Source organism: Somniosus microcephalus, chromosome 31 (assembly GCF_052327205.1).
Source record: "Somniosus microcephalus isolate GS21.2 chromosome 31, FLI_Smic_1.0, whole genome shotgun sequence".
Classification (NCBI taxonomy): Eukaryota; Metazoa; Chordata; class Chondrichthyes; order Squaliformes; family Somniosidae; genus Somniosus; species Somniosus microcephalus.
In genome coordinates, this window is record NC_141017.1 from 31,836,592 (window position 1) to 31,853,816 (window position 17,225).

Consider the following 17,225-nt stretch of genomic DNA (forward strand, 5'->3'; position numbering starts at 1 on the left):
CTGTGTCATATTGTGTCGATGCAAATGACCCTTGCGTAGGGGTTTGTATTTTGGGGTTGTTAGCCTGATATAAATCGTAGGGATTTATACTGGGGAGGTAATTGTGTGTCTGTGTGTTCAATAAACGAACAAATCAAAGGTTGAGCCAAAACCCTGGGCCGTGTGTATTTTGTTATAAATCCTGACGTCCAAGAACTGTGTGTAACGGGGGACCGGTATCGGAGAAAACCCCTTTACACAGCCTTGAATGTACTCAATGATTCAGCATCCACAGCCCTCTGGGGTAGAGAATTGCAAAGATTCACAGCCTTCTGAGTGAAGACATTTCTCCTCATCTCAGTCTTAAATGGCCGCCCCCTTATCCTGAAACTGTGACCCCTGGTTCTAGCCAGGGGAAAACAAGCTCTCAACATCTACCCTGCCAAGCTCTGTGAGGATCTTGTATGTTTCAATGAGATCACTTCATTCTTCTAAACTCCAGAGAGTACAGGCTCAATCTACTCGAAGTGAGAAGGCAAGTAGACAGGCTTGAACTGTCCAACAGTGACTCGGGCCTAATGGCCATTTCCTGAACCCACCTTATTCTTTGCTTTCTTTTCTTCAGCTCGGAGAGTCTCAATAACACCCTGCGGAAAGAACCGGAATCAGTGCCTTAGCCTCCGCAGGTGACCACGCATCACCGAGCATTGTAATTAACCACGTCACGCGAAGTGTCACATCCGTGTGAAGTCGGGGGGGGGGGGGGTGTAGCCCGGCTTGTGTTGTTCCACGCGCACCTTCCCCTGACCGGCTACATTGCCCAGCTGGGCACTCTGCCTTAATGCCGCTGCCCTTGCCATCAAAAAGCCTCCTAACCGCTGGGCTCCTTGACCACGCCTTCGATTTTTCTGCTATCATTCAAGCTGGAATGTGGGTCTGGCTTCCACAGGGAGTGGTTGAGGCATAGCATGGATGCATTTAAGGGGAAGCTAGATCAACACATGAGGGAGAAAGGAATAGAAGGATATGCTGATAGGGTGAGATGAAGAGGGGGTGGGAGGAGGCTCGTGTGGAGCACAAACACCGGCACGGACCAGTTGGGCCTGTTTCTGCGCTGTAAAAAATATAATTCTACGTAATATAAGCCAATTGCTCTTTTTTTTGTATAATGGCTGCCCAAACGCCCAAGTACAGGAAACTCCCGATTTACCAGCACCTAAATAACCGGAAATCTTTGTTAACCGGCAAAATTCAGGAGTAGGTTCAGGTAAGTTTTACTTCATATTAGTGGCCGTTCCTGGATATGTGGCCGTGTAACCGGGGTTCCTGCACCTGTTGCTATGCAACAGGGACGCTTGGTCTGTGGCCGGAGTTCCTGCACCTGTTGCCATGCAACAGGGACGCCTGGATCTGTGGCCGTGTACGGGGCTCTCGTACCTTTTACTATATCTCTCTGTAATCCGGACTTTTTGATAAACCGGCACCACGCCGGTCCCGTCGGTGCCGGATAAAAAAGAGTTTCCTGTATAATCCCCTGGGATTTTGTGCTCATCCCAATCCCTGCCAGTGTCTCGGGTAAGGAATGTTGGTGCCGGAGAATTGAACCTTTTCCGTTCTTTAAGCTGAGGGTCAATCACATCTGAGGCACCTGCTAGATTTGTGAGTAAAGCTCCCTCTACTCAAACTCAGAAAGAGCATCGAAGGTACGAAAGTGACGGGCAGGAAAAAAAAACTAGCCGGTCCGTCGAGGCTTGCCCCACACTCCTGATGGTTGGAGCATCAGGACTAGACACTTCCTACCACCCCCCCACCCCCCGCAAACATTTAACCCTCTGGGAGGGGCAAAAAAGACCAGATGAAAAACCCAGGGCCAATAAGGGGGGGAAAAAACTCTGGAAGAATTCCTCTCCGACCTCCTCAGGTGGTCAAAACCAGTCCAGGAGATCACATGGGCCATAAATATAAGCCAGTTCTGACGAAGGGTCATCGACCGGAAACGTTGACCCTGTTTCTCTCTCCACGGATGTTGCCCTGACCGGCTGAGCTTTTCCAGGGTTTTCTGTTGTTATTTCGGATTTCCAGCATCCGCAGTATTTTGCTATCGTAAATATAAGACGGTCACTGATAAATCCAATAGGGAATTCAGGAGAAACTTCTTTACCCAGAGAGTGGTGAGAATGTGGAACTTGCTACCACAGGGAGTGGTTGAGGCGAATAGTATAGATGCATTTAAGGGGAGGCTGGACAAGCATCTGAGGGAGAAGGGAATAGAGGGTTATGCTGATAAGAGTCAGATGAGGAAAGACGGGAGGAGGCTCGAGTGGAGCATAAACGCCGGCATGGACAGGTTGGGCCGAATGGCCTGTTTCTGTGCCGTATATCCGATGTATTTCCGATGTATGTAAAATTGTCGGGGTCCCATTTGCAATGCTATCTGGTTTCTTACATGTAGCAGATTCTAAAGACAGGACTCAGCTTGGCTGGCTGTGCCTTGGTCTGAAGGGTGCGCAGCAGCACATGAAACCAGGGATGGGCAAAGATAAAGGAAGGGGGGGGGGAGGGGAAACCTTGCAAATCTGAAACAGAGAACGCTGGACACAGAAGGCAGGCCTGTCGACATGTACAAAGAGAAAAGGCAGGAGAATCTTTCTGACAAGATTTAAAATATTAGCCTGTCATTTTAATAAATCCAACAGGGAATTCAGGAGCAGCCTCTTTACCCAGAGAGTGGTGAGAATGTGGAACTCGCTACCACAGGGAGTGGTTGAGGTGAATAGTATAGATGCATTTAAGGGGAGGCTGGATAAACACATGAGGGAGGAATAAATAGAAGGATAGGCTGATGGGGTGAGATGAAGAGGGGTGGGAGGAGGCTCGTGTGGAGCATAAACACCGGCACGGACCAGTTGGGCCGAATGGTCCGTTTCTGTGCTGAACATTCTATCTAATAGCCCATGTGGTCCTTATCTGTTAATCCACTTACCTTCTATGGGATGCGGACTCCGCCCCAAGCGAAGTGATTCTCAGTAGCAGAAGGAAATCAGGCACCATGGCAGGCAATGGAATCGATAAACAACACAAGTTTGCGCAGATCGATTGGGAACTGCTTGCTGCTTTTCTTCGTTCCCCCAGTTTAAGACCATAAGAAATAGGAGCAGGAGTCGGCCATTCGGCCCCTCGAGCCTGCTCCGCCATTCAATAAGATCATGGCTGATCATCGACCTCAACTCCACTTTCCCGCCCGATCTCCATATCCCTTGATTCCCCGAGAGTCCAAAAATCTACCTCAGCCTTGAATATACTCAATGACTGAGCCTCCACAGCCCTCTGGGGTAGAGAATTCCAAAGATTCACAACCCTCTGAGTGAAGAAATTCCTCCTCAACTCAGTCTTAAATGGCCGACCCCTTATCCCGAGACTATGCCCCCTAGTTCTAGACTCTCCAGCCAGGGGGAAACAGCCTCTCAGCATCTACCCTGTCAATCCCCCTCAGAATCTTGTATGTTTCAATAAGATCACCTCTCATTCTTCTAAACTCCAGAGAGTATTGGCCCATTCTACACAATCTCTCCTCATATGACAGCCCTCTCATCCCAGGAATCAATCTAGTGAACCTTCGTTGCACCGCCTCCAAGGCAAGTATATCCTTCCCTGGATAAGATTAGATGTCTTCCCTTTCCTCCCCTTCCTCTGAAGGTCGAGGGATGGTCCCAGAGACACCATCGGCCCTCCGGTACTTTAGCGAAGTGGCCATTATTCATGTGAGAGCCGGGACAGGGAATACCGGCAGACCGTTTTAGCGCAGGGAGGGGGGCCTCACCAATGTCTCCCCGCTAAGCTGCGCAGCCGCGAGGCCGCAGAGCGGTCTGGAGCTCCCACGCGGGCCACTCACCAACGTTCCAATTAAAATGACCGCGCCCGCGTGGACCTTTGAATGGGCCCCACAGACACTTAAAGGGGCCGCGCAGCCGGGAAAAAAAATTACAGGGAACATTGGGCGTCACAACTGAGCCTGATCCAGCCCTCGCCTGACAGACACACAGTGATCAGAAGCTGCATCCCCGGCCGGGTATTCCCCTCCACAAGCCTGGAAGCACGAAGGCTGTCCAAATGTGGCAACGCGTCCTACAACTGGTCCCATTGAGATCAACACAGACCAGGGAGGCAGAAAGCTCACACACTCAACACACACACACTATCACACTCACTCACGCACGCACATTCACTCACACACACGCACACTCACACACACACACACACACACACTATCACACACTCACTCACACTCACGCACACACTCACTCACACTCACACACTCACACTCACACACACACACTCACACACACACGCACACACTCACTCACACACACGATCACACACACTCTCTCACACACACACACACACACGCACACTCACTCACACTCACACACACTCACACACTCTCTCACACACTCACACACACGATCACACACATTCTCACACACATTCTCACACACTCACACACACTCTCTCACACACACTCACACACACTTACCTGTATTACTGGGTCGTTCTCTATCTCTCTACGGTCGTCAGCATCTAGACCTTAAAGAAATAAAATGAAGACCTCCTTTATTCTCCGCTCCTCAGTTTTTCCAACTCCTTTTCCCTTCCGGGCCTCTCCAGCTGTGACTCAGTGGGCAGCGCTCTCGCCTCTGGGTCAGAAGATTGTGGGTTCAAGTCCCACTCCAGTGCTGAGGGAGTGCTGCACTGTCAGAGGTGCTGTCTTTCGGATGAGACGTTAAACCGAGTCTGCTCTCTCAGGTGGCCACTATTTCGAAGAAGAGCAAGGGAGTTATCCCCGGTGTCCTGGCCAATATTTATCCCTCAACCAACATCACTAAAAACAGATTATCTGGTTATTATCTCATTGCCGTTTGTGGGAGCTTGCTGTGCACAGATTGGCTGTCATGTTTCCTACATTACAACAGTGACCACACTTCAAAAGTACTTCATTGACTGTAAAGCGCTTTGGGACGTCCGGTGGCCATGAAAGGCGCGATAGAAATGCAAGTCTTTCTTTCCTTTATATCATTCTCTTCAGGCAAGAGAACTCCCTCCCTAACAGCGCTGTGGGAGCACCTTCACCACACGGACTGCAGCGGTTCAAGAAGGCAGCTCACCACCACCTTCTCAAAAGGCAATTAGGGATGGGCAATAAATGCTGGCCTTGCCAGCGACGCCCACATCCCGTGAATGGTGCCGACACCAAGATCCCTCATCATCACTGCTGTGGCGTTTGATTGAAGCCTTCAATTTTGCCCCTCCTTTTTCTCCTTACTCCTGCGCTGAAACCAATAACCCTTTGCTGTGAGTTAACATCCCAGTATCTCCCCTAAGTGCCCACTCTTCACATCTAAGCTTAATTGGTGCATGTCAGCAGGTTATTTGACAGTGGGGAACCGCAAACAATTACACGGAAACAGGCCATTCAGCCCAACCAGTCTGTGCTGATGTTTATCCTCCATATCAGCAGTTGTCCTAATCCCATGTACCCCACCCTATTCCCCTATCCCTTTATGTCCCATTCCTGTGCCCCCTCTCTAACCTATTCTTAAACATTGACACAGCCTCTGCCTCAGTCACTAACTCCAGCAGGGCACCCCACAGCCCTCTGTTTAAATAGGTTGCTCCTATTCTCTGTGTCCCTCCATTCCAGACCCCCTCTTTCAATCGCTAGAAACAGTCGCTTTACATCTACTCTGTCCCATCCCTTCACAATTATAAACGCCTCTGTCAAATCACCCCTTAACCTTCACAGTTCTAATGAAAACTTCCCCAATTTTTCACATCTCTCTATTTCTTCATACTAAACCACATCCCAGTGAACATGTACTGTATCCTCTCAATATCCTTCCTATTGCGCGGAGCACAGAACTGCGCACAGCATTCCCCATTCCATCTTGACTTTAATATTTGATGTGCCTTCAATAACCACAAAACTAGAAGTTATAGACGTTAACAAGTTGGCTTTTAATCACTAAGATCAGAGCTAACATCTCAACACACCAACTGGCTCACAGGAATGAGTCATACAGATCCTGGGATCTTTAAGTAAGAGAAGTCAGGGACGGAGCCAAGAGCCAAGACCTGGAACCTTCCAGGTTAGTCAGGAAAGAGGAAGTGAAACTATACACCGTGTGGGGGAGGGTAATATACATGAGTGCAAAACGAATACAGGCAAGCCAAACAGATTTCATTACAATATTCATGGGGGAGAAAATTCAGTATCGCCCCTTTTGGGGCGCCATTATCAGCCGAGTGCAAAGTTTAGCGCCTGGCGCTAATTATCGCCTCCGATGGCAAACTTGGCTTTTATCGCCCCTGGAGGTGATTGGAGCGCTAAATCAGGCGCTTCGCACCTGTCTTAGGGCGCAAAGGCCGAGGAGCGAGGCGCTACCTCAGAGCGCTGGCGAAGCAAGGAAGGGCAAATCAAAATGAACCTGCATAGTACAATAGCAAAATACTGCAGATGCTGGAAATCCAAAATAACAACAGAAAATGCTGGAAAAACTCAGCAGGTCAGGCAACATCCGTGGAGAGAAATTTGAGTTGACGTTTCGGGTCGAAACCCTTCCTCAAAACTGGAAAGAAAAGAAAATAGATCGAAGGCAGGGCTGCGATTGAACAAAAGAGACAACGAAAGGTATTCGAAGCCAGATGAGATGGTAATGGGCCCGTGGAGACAAAAGGCAGCTGAGATTAGGTGTGAAGTGTACTGGCAGGATAAGAGACAGCTGCCAGGTGGGAGAGAGAAACAAACGGGAACGGGGGGGGGGGGGGGGGGGCGGCGGAAAGGAGGACCCAAAACAAAGGTAAGCTCCTTCACACAGCGTTGAATCTCTCCAGAAGTCTCTCTCTCTCTCTCTCTCAGACTGCGTGGTGCAAAAATGTCACCGACAAAAAAAGGCAGGAAGCGGTCGCCTTTAAATAGCGCTCCCCCAGTCCCTTTCTGACAGCATAACGCTCCCCTCAACCTGTCGTTGCTAGCGGCAGGCGGTAAGGCAGGGGGCGCCACTCAATATCCGGTCCGGGGAGCTACCGGGACGTTGCGCACTCGACTGACGTCACGATCTGCCGCCGCAGGAGATCGTGGCGTTAGTGTTTAGCGCCGCCGCAAAAGGTCTAGTTAATTTCGCGAGCGGCGCAAACATCGCCGTGCCCGGGCGCTAGTTGCTTTGCGCCCCATTAGCGCCCTCTTAAGCCGCTAACGGGAAGCGCAAACAACTGAATTTTTCCCCTAGAACTCTTGCCATCAACCCCTTATTCCACTAGCTTTTTTTAAAAATCGCCTCCTTATTCACTTGAGGTGCTGCTTTTAATGTCTTGTTAACCTAAAACCCCAACTCACTCTGCTCGGCCACATCACCCAGCTTTCCCCCAGTCAAAGTATAAGGATTACTTTTCTTTTCGCCATATAAATGCAGGTCTTTCTTTATCTTTGTCTCGCTTTCTCTGTCTTCCTATGTGGCTCAGTGGGCAGCGCTCTCACCTCTGAGTCAGACAGGTCATGGGTTCAAGTCCCCACTCCAGAGACTTGAGCACAAAAATCTAGTAAACTGTCGGAGGTGCCGCCTTTCGGATGAGACGTTAAACCGAGGTCCCATCTGCCCTCGCAGGTGGATGTAAAAGATCCCACGGCCCACTATTTTGAAGAAGAGCAGGGGAGTTTTCCCCAGCGTCCTGGGCCAATATTTAGCCACATCACGAAAAATAAAACAGATGATCTGGTCATTATCACATTGCTGTTTGTGGGAGCTTGCTGTGCGCAACTTGTGCATTTCCTACATTACAACAGTGACTACACTTCAAAAGTACTTCATTGGCTGTAAAAGCGCTTCGGGGCGTTCTGAGGTCGTGAAAGGCACTATATAAATGCAAGTCTTTCTTTCTTTCAAAACGTACCACCTCACACTTACTGACTTTGAATTCCATCTGCCACTTTTTTGACCATTCGATCATTTTATCAATGTCCCCTTTCATCTTCCGTTGGTGCTCGGAATTATTTGCTATGCCTCCTAGTTTAGTGTTGTCTGCAAATCTGGACACTGCTCGCCTCTAGCCCTATGTCCAAATCATTGATGTACACAGTGAACAGAAGCAGTCCCCGAACTGAACCCTGTGGGACAGCACTACCTACATCCAACCACTCTGAGAAACTGCCCTGCCCGCAGCTCAGTTGGTCGAACACAGTGGGCTCGAATTTCATCGGGCCGTTGAGGCGGGATTGGAGGCGTGTGGGGGGGTTAAAATCGTGAAATCGGGGGGCAGGAACCCATCCCGTCCCCAACCCGCCTCCATGCCCGTTTCCCAGGAGACGGGTACCCGACCTGTGCTGGGAGCCGCCTCCTCGAGGCGGGAAGGGGATTAATGCCAATTAACTGCCTGTTAACAGGTAGTTTTTAGCTTAATCCCTGAAGTGTGGACTTCCCGACGGCTCCAAACCACGCCAAGTTAGCGAGGCGGGCCGTCGGGTTGAAGAGCTTGGAGGGTTCGAGATGTCCGGTGTTCAGGTGAGTGATGGGTGCATGAATGCAGAGGTAAGTGTGTCTGGTGTGTGTAAAGTGTTTAAATAAGTTTTACTTACCTTTACTTAATAATGAAGCTTTCCTTCCTTCAGGTCTCGGGAGTCCCTCATCTCACCGGAACAGAAAGCAGAATGGCCGTGAGCTGTCAAAATCTGTAGCCTCTGCTTTCTGTTCTGGAGAGATCTCTAAATTAGCCTGAGAGGAAGGAATTAACTTAGAGTACAGATTGTCAGTGTTTGACAGCTTCAAAGAGCTGTGAAATGCTGATATTTCATCTGTCAAAAGCTCTTGACAGATGAAATGTCAATCTGTGACGTCACCTGTTGCCGGGTGGCCCTTAATTGGCCTGCTGAGCCTGCTGGGCGGGCTCAACAAGGTCAATCAGGGGAAAATCGAATGGGTTGGCCACAACTCGATGGAGGCGGGACTACAGCCCCAAAAGTGAGAGTCCCGCCTCCTACACACCTCCGTTGATAAAATCCAGCCCAGTGACACTGCCCTCCCTTGGTAGATTCTGCCCGCTCCGTCCCTGGTGCTTAAACAGACAAAGCTCTGCAGTCATTAGTTCTGCCCCGATCACCGCGATTAACTTCAAAATCAGTGCACATAGAAACCATGGCACAGAAACAGGCCGTTCGTGCCAACTGGGCCGTGCCGGTGTTTATTCTCCACACGAGCCTCCTCCCACCCCTCTTCATCTCACCCTATTAGCATAACCTTCTATTCCTTTCTCTCTCATGTGTTGATCTAGCTTCCCCTTAAATGCATCCATGGTATTCGCCTCAACCACTCCTTCCCACATTACAACAGTGACTACACTCCAAAGAAGTACTTCATTGGCTGTAAAGCGCTTTGAGACGTCCGGTGGTCGTGAAAGGCGCTATAGAAAGGCAAGTCTTCCTTTCTTTCTTTGTGGTAGCGAGTTCCCCATTCTCACCACTCTCTGAGTAAAATGGTTTCTCCTGAATTCCCTATTGGATTTATTTGAGATTCTATTTATGGCCCCTAGTTTTGGGCTCCCCTACAAGTGGAAACAAGTGTACGGGGCCTGTGTTTGACAGCGGCCCTGAGCTGACGAGTAGTGACGTGAATCAGTCATTCATGAAAGAAAGACTTATGAAATAATACTGAGCGGCCTGCGGGTGGCGCTGTCCAGGGAGAGTATAAATACTCGGGCACGGGCCCAGCTTGCGCAGGACATTCTTAACAGGAACTAGTGAAGGACACAACTAGACCTCCATGTTGTAAAACAGTTGATTAAAGCTTTGTTTAATGCTTAGACCAAGTGCCTAGTAGTTTTCTTACGTCAAGTGGAACAGGTGTGCAGTGTTACACTGGCCGCAATTATTTTTTTTTTATTCGTTCATGGGATGTGGGCGTCGCTGGCAAGGCCGGCATTTATTGCCCATCCCTAATTGCCCTTGAGAAGGTGGTGGTGAGCTGCCTTCTTGAACCGCTGCAGTCCGTGTGGTGAAGGTGCTCCCACAGTGCTGTTAGGGAGGGAGTTCCAGGATTTTGACCCAGCGACGATGAAGGAACGGCCGATATATTTCCAAGTCAGGATGGTGTGTGTGACTTGGAGGGGAACTTGGAGGTGGTGGTGTTCCCATGCGCCTGCTGCCCTTGTCCTTCTAGGTGGTAGCGGTCACGGGTTGTAATCGGACAGCCTGACATTCAGCCTGCACTCACCTAGGAGCGTGTTCAAACAGTCAGGTCCAGGAGCAGAACAGGCGGATTCTGATATCATCCAGGGCAAGGAGAGAAAGCCAGGTCCGAAAGGCTAGGAGGCATTATTTGTCATGGTGCTGGTGGAGGATTCGAACTGGTGTGATTTATAACCTTACAATAATTGGGCAAAACCTTGCTTACAGCCGGGTCTAATTGTCCCGTTAAAGTGGCACCAGTGGCCACTGTAAGCAATAGATTTACTACTGGACTACTTAAATAGAGAGAGATTGGGAAATGTTGGCATTCGGAGAGACCTGGGTGTCCTTGTACATGAATCACTGAAAGTTAACATGCAGGTACAGCAAACAATTAGGAAAGCAAATGGTATGTTAGCCTTTATTACAAGAGGATTTGAGTATAAGAGTAAAGACGTTTTACTGCAATTATATAGGGCCCTGGTGAGACCACACCTGGAGTACTGTGTACAGTTTTGGTCTCTTTACTTAAGGAAGGATATACTTGCCATAGAGGGAGTGCAACAAAGGTTCACTAGACTGGTTCCTGGGATGGGGGGATTGTCCTATGAGGAGAGATTGAGTAAACTAGGCCTATATTCTCTGGAGTTTAGAAGAATGAGAGGTGATCTCATTGAAACATACAAGATTCTTACAGGACTTGACAGGGTAGATGCAGGGAGGATGTTTCCCCTGGTTGGGGAATCTAGAACCAGGGGTCACAGTCTCAGAATAAGGGGTTGGCCATTTAGGACTGAGATGATGAGGAATTTCTTCACTCAAAGGGTTGGGAATCTTTGGAATTCTCTACCCCAGAGGGCTGTGGAGGCTCAGTCGTTGTGTATTCAAGACAGAGATCGATAGATTTTTGGATATTAAGGGAATCAAGTGATAGAGCGGGAAGGTGGAGTTGAGGTAGAAGATCAGCCATGATCTCATTGAATGGCGGAGCAGGCTCGAGGGGCCGAATGGCCTACTCCTGCACCTATTTCTTATGTTCTGATGGACCTTGTGAATGGAGCTGTGTTTAGCTATTAGCCAGGGTAGATATACAGGCATTAATACTGAGACGCATTAGCACTATAGCTGTGTGCTGAACATGTGCAGGAGCAGTCACTGAGGGAGAGGCAGGGAGAGTGACACACACACACACACTACACACACACACACTACACACACACACACACTACACACACACACACACACTACACACACACACACTACACACACACACTACACACACACACACACTACACACACACACTACACACACACTACACACACACACACACACACTACACACACACACTACACACACACACACACACACTACACACACACACACTACACACACACACACACACACACACACACTACACATACACACACACTACACACACACACACACTACACACACACACACACACACACACAAACTGAGATGCAGAGATTGCTGGAAATGTAGGTTAAAGGTTTCAGCCTGTGTGTAGATTAAGCATAATTAATGAAGGAGTACGCATACACTTTATGTTTATTTGATAATAACTTCTTTCAAAGGCCGGGACCTAACCTTTACCAGACACGCCCACCAACACACCGCAAGCCCCAGATAATATTCCACTACCGCATGTGGCAAGTGCTAGTCAGTGACTGTGGGACAGAGAATAAAGTGCGATCCCTGCGCTTGTACAGAAACCGTTGGCGCCTTTTACACAGGGGGGGCACAGCACGATCCCAGGGCCGATACCGCTACAGCAGCCGGTGAAGGCTCGGCTTGGGGTAGGACTGAGCTGCACCGATCAGGACAGTCCCAGGTACGTTCTCTAGGTCTGGGCTGAGTTAACAGCTCTGAGCCGGGATAGCAGCTGGGGTTTCTGGTCTACGATTGGGGGTTGGGGGTTCCCTCTGCTGATGGCTGAAAACTCGACCTGTGGGTGGCCATGTGGATGAAGATGGGAATGGCTTTGAGCGGTGATGCCGGCCGCGGTCCCAGCCTGCGGGAGTAGATAATCCTCCGCGCCCGGGTGCTGGTGTGGTGGAGCTCGCCCACTGAGAACCCGCCCGATTCGCATCCCATTGAAATCATCATATGTTGAACCCGTCCTTTTCCTTAACCTGTGGCGGGGGTTTATAGCTAAGTGGGGGTCATGTTCATGGGGCTACATTTTCACAAGAGGAAGCTTAGTGAATTTATTGCATGTTTTTAACATCAAGTCCAATAAATCTGGCAGAAATATTCGCACTAATTCGCGCTACTCTGACAAAAAAAGCATACTGAAAATCCACAGAATTAAAGACTTGCATTTATATAGCACCTTTCACAACCTCGGGACGTCTCAAAGTGCTTTACAGCCAATAAAGCATTAACCCTGTTAAGCCCCTTAAGAATTTTATATGTTTCAATGAGATCACCTCTCATTCTTCTAACCTCTAAGGAATATAGGCCTAGTCTACTCAATCTCTCCTCATAGGGCAGTCCCCGCATCCCAGGAACCAGTCTAGTGAACCTTCGCTGCACTCCCTCTAAGGCAAGTGTGTAAGTCCTTAGGTAAGGAGACCAGAACTGTACACAGTACTCCAGGTGTGGCCTCACTAATGGCCTGTATAATTGTAGAAAGACTTCTTTACTCTTATACTCTAATCCCTTTGTAACAAAAGCTAACATAATGTACTCTCCTAATTGCTTGCTGTACCTGTATGTTAACTTTCTAAGATTCATGTACAAGGACACCCAGATCCCTCTGAGTGCAAACATTTCCCAGTCTGTCACCATTCAAAAAATATTCTGCTTCTTTGTTTTTCCTACCAAAGTGGATAACTTCACCCTTCCCCACATTATATTCCATTTGCCATGTTCTTGCCCACTCAGTCAACCTGTCTATGAACTTACATTTCTCTAGCACCTTTCACGATCTTGGGACGTCTCAGTGTTTCACAGCCAATGAGGTACTTTTGAAGTGGAGTCACTGTTGAATGCAGGAAACGCGGCAGACAATTTTCGCACAGCAAGCTCCCACGAACAGCAATGTGATAATGACCAGATAATCCGCTTTTTAGTGATGTTGGTTGAGGGATAAATATTGGCCAGGGCACCGGGGAGAACTCCCCCCTGCTCTTCTTCGAAATAGTGCCATGGAATTGATGGGTGGAACCGGACAAACATTAGAACGTGTGGGGCCACTTTCCTGTGGGCCCCTCACTCACCCACCTCAACCTCCCACAGCCAAGAGGATGCCGGCACTCCACTACCCTTTCTCACTACTGCCTCCATCCCAGTGCCCAACGAGGCTGCTCCCAGTACCCCTCTCTGCCAGCCAAGCCTCTGGGCAAAAACTAACGCCCAATTGGTCAAACGAATGAGGCCACCCAAACATGCAGAATGTTCAAAACCCTCCAATGTCACGTAAACACAGTGACATGAATCAGTCATTCATGAAAGAAAGACTTATGAAATAATACTGAGCGGCCTGCGGGTGGCGCTGTCCAGGGAGAGTATAAATACTCGGGCACGGGCCCAGCTTGCGCAGGGCATTCTTAACAGGAACTAGTGAAGGGCACAACTAGACCTCCATGTTGTAAAACAGTTGATTAAAGCTTTAACGCTTAGACCAAGTGCCTAGTAGTTTTCTTACGTCACACAGCACGCACTTTTTAAAGCAAAAAAACTCAGTTTGATTTCTAGAGGGATTGAATTGAAAAGTAGTGAAGTTATGCTAAGTTATGGATTGGGGGCAAGGTATTGACTTGGATAGAGAACTGGTTGGCGGACAGAAAGCAAAGAGTTGGAATAAACGGGTCATTTTCCGAGTGGCAGGCAGTGACTAGTGGGGTACCGCAAGGATCGGTCCTAGGACCCCAGCTGTTCACAATATATATTAATGATCTGGACGAGGGAATTGGATGTAATATCTCCAAATTTGCAGACGACACAAAGCTGGGGGGGAGGGTATGCTGTGAGGAGGATGTCGTGAAACTCCAGCACGATTTGGACAGGTTGGGTGATTGGGCAGAAACATGGCAAATGCACTATAATGTGGATAAATGTGAGGTTATCCACTTTGGTGGCAAAAACAGGAAGGCAGATTATTATTTGAATGGTAATAGTTTGGGAGAAGGGGAAGTGCAAAGAGACCTGGGTGTTCTTGTACACCAGTCGCTGAAGGTAAGCATGCAGGTGCAGCAGGCGGTTAAGAAGGCAAATGGTATGTTGGCCTTCGTAGCAAGAGGGTTCGAGTACAAGAACAAGGGTGTCTTGCTACAGTTGTACAGGGCCTTGGTGAGACCACATCTGGAGTATTGTGTGCAGTTTTGGTCGCCTTACCTGAGGAAGGACGTTCTTGCCATGGAAGGAGTGCAGCGAAGATTCACCAGGCTGATACCTGGGATGGCAGGAATGACGTATGAGGAGAGATTGGGTCGATTGGGCTTATACTCACTGGCTCACTGGAGTTTAGAAGATTGAGGGGATCTCATCGAAACCTATAAAATTCTGTCAGGCCTGGACAGACTAGATGCAGGAAGGATGTTTCTGATGGCCGGGGAGTCCAGAACCAGGGGTCATAGTCTAAGGATAAGGGGTAAGCCATTTAGGACTGAAATGAGGAGGAATTTCTTCACCCAGAGAGTGGTGAACCTGTGGAATTCTCTGCCACAGAGGGCGGTGGAGGCCAGTTCATTAAGTATATTCAAGAAAGAGTTGGATATATTTCTTAAGGCTAAAGGGATCAAGGGATATGGGAAGAAGGCAGGGACCGGGTACTGAATTTGGATGATCAGCCATGATCTCATTGAATGGCGGAGCAGGCTCGAAGGGCCGAATGGCCTACTCCTGCTCCTATCTTCTATGTATCTATGTAAACCTGTATTGAACCTTGGTTAGACCACACTTGGGAGTACCGCGTACAGTTCTGGTCACCATATTATAGAAAGGGTATAGAGGCACTGGAGAGGGTGCAAAAAAGATTTACAAAGACATAGAAACATAGAAGATAGGAGCAGGAGTAGGCCATTCGGCCCCTCGAGCCTGCTCCGCCATTTAATGAGATCATGGCTGATCATCCAAATTCAGTACCCTGTCCCTGCTTTCTCCCCATATCCCTTGATCCCTTTAGCCTTAAGAAATATATCTAACTCCTTCTTGAATATATTTAATGAATTGCTTTTTTGTGTTGGGCGGTGAGTTTGATGTGTGCCCTATAATGCAGAGGTGGGCTATACACCTGTCATTATGGTATCATCTATTCTGCAACAACTTGTGTGTATATAGAATCTGACGAAGGGTCATCGACCTGAAACGTTAACTCTGTTTCTCTCTCCACAGATGCTGCCTGACCTGTTGAGTGTTTCCAGCATTTCCTGTTTATATTTCAGATGTTCAGCATCCGCAGAATTCGGCTTTTGTTTTAGATTTATACAGCGTCTTTCACGCAGTGGAACGTCCCACGGGGAGCGTAATCAGTCAAAATCTGACACCGAGCCATTGGCGGAGGAGACATTGGGACAGGGCGGCCAACAGCTGGTTTTAAGGAGCGTCCTCAAGGACCGGAGAGAGGTGTTTCGGGGAGGGAATGCCAGAGCTCAGGGAACGAGGCAGCGGAAGGCACGCCCGCCCCAACGGTGGGGTGAAGGGAGCGGGGGGACGGACAAGAGACTAGAGTTTGGAGGAACTCAAGGATTCTCGGAGGTCACAGCGATAGGGAAAAGGCGAAGTTACGGTGGGACTCGAGCAGGAGGATGAGAATTTTAAAAGGAGACATTTATAACTGGCGGGGGTGGCGGGGGAGCAGGGAAGTGTGCAAACTTTGTGACAACTCTGATAACAGGTAAGGCTGTGGGACTCACTTACCACCGGATTCCTGGTCTGTGACCATGAGGACAATATGCTTGGTCACCAGCTGGTAATTGCTGTGGTATCTCTTCATCAACAGCACCGCCAGCTCCAAGCTCACATTTCCCTGGAACATCTCTCGAAATCTCCTCACACTCTTCTCAAGCTGTTCCAGGGGTGTTTGAGGAGGAGGAGGAGGTAGGTAGGTCAAGGGAGGGGAGGATAAGAAACAACACAAAACAAAAAGGTCAGAATTAGCTTGGAGACAGTCAAGCGCTCGCTGGAGCTGGTCAACCCAGCCACACTGTTGACACACACACACACACAAAAAAGCATCTCGATTTCCCTCCTAAATAATTCATCACCTCGATTTTTTCCTGCAATTCTCGTCGGGCCATGGTGAGGATTAAAAAGCCCAGAAATTAGCAATTTCTAAAACAGCCTCAGGCCGTTACTCCCCCCACCTACCCCACCTCCTGCTCTTTCTATCCATCAAACGCAACTTCCTGATCGTGTTTTTCTGTACTTTCAGTTTCGTAGCATTTCATCTCCGGAGGGAGTGACCCGCACTTAAAGGGGCAACGGAGCTGGAGCCGCGGATTAAAAAATGATTACAATGAAGTGATGAGTCTTCTTGTGAGAATGGGAAAGTGATAAGAACTTGTACTTTTTTTTAAAAGAAAAAATAAAGTCAGAATTAACTTCTAAAGTATTATTGCAAACCCCCCCCTTGCAGAAATCAATAATTACTATGAGCAAATATTGGAATGCAAAATCATTTTAATTGTAAATTTAGATTATTTAGCTAAAATGATAAACGGGGGCGCTAACGAGAGGCGCAAATCAACCCAATTTCCCCCCCCCCCCCCCAAGAGTCTTAAAAGCTGGGCTTTCCTTAATCTCCGGCCACTTCTCTCGCTCTCTTAGGTAAAGCCTTTATTCACATGATTGGTGGAAGTTTGGAACTCTCTCCCGCACACCGCAATCGATGCTGGCTCAATTGTTACTTTTAAATCGGAGAATGATAGGAGGAATTAGTACAAGACTATGCGGGAAGGCATTCCTGGGAGGAGGGGAGCCGAGCATGGAGGCCAGAGGCCGGACCGGAAGCGGGAGAAGCAGGCCCGGGCCGTCGGACCGTGGAGCCGGCGACGGTGAGGAGGCGGCCGT

General features: G+C 48.8%; 1 protein-coding gene across 1 annotated transcript in view; it reads right to left on the reverse strand.

Annotated features, from left to right (window-relative positions):
• LOC147097709 (shiftless antiviral inhibitor of ribosomal frameshifting protein homolog) overlaps window positions 1-16,843 on the reverse strand; it is a 36,732-nt gene extending 19,889 nt beyond the window's left edge. Inside the window, exons 1-4 of the mRNA XM_085971739.1 lie at window positions 16,421-16,843; window positions 16,074-16,221; window positions 4,514-4,563; window positions 579-626 (exon numbers count right to left, since the gene is read on the reverse strand). Coding sequence (XP_085827865.1) covers window positions 579-626; window positions 4,514-4,563; window positions 16,074-16,221; window positions 16,421-16,453 — 279 coding nt within the window. The 5' untranslated portion in view covers window positions 16,454-16,843. The remainder of the gene's footprint in view (window positions 1-578; window positions 627-4,513; window positions 4,564-16,073; window positions 16,222-16,420) is intronic.
• Window positions 16,844-17,225: the final 382 nt, after the last annotated feature.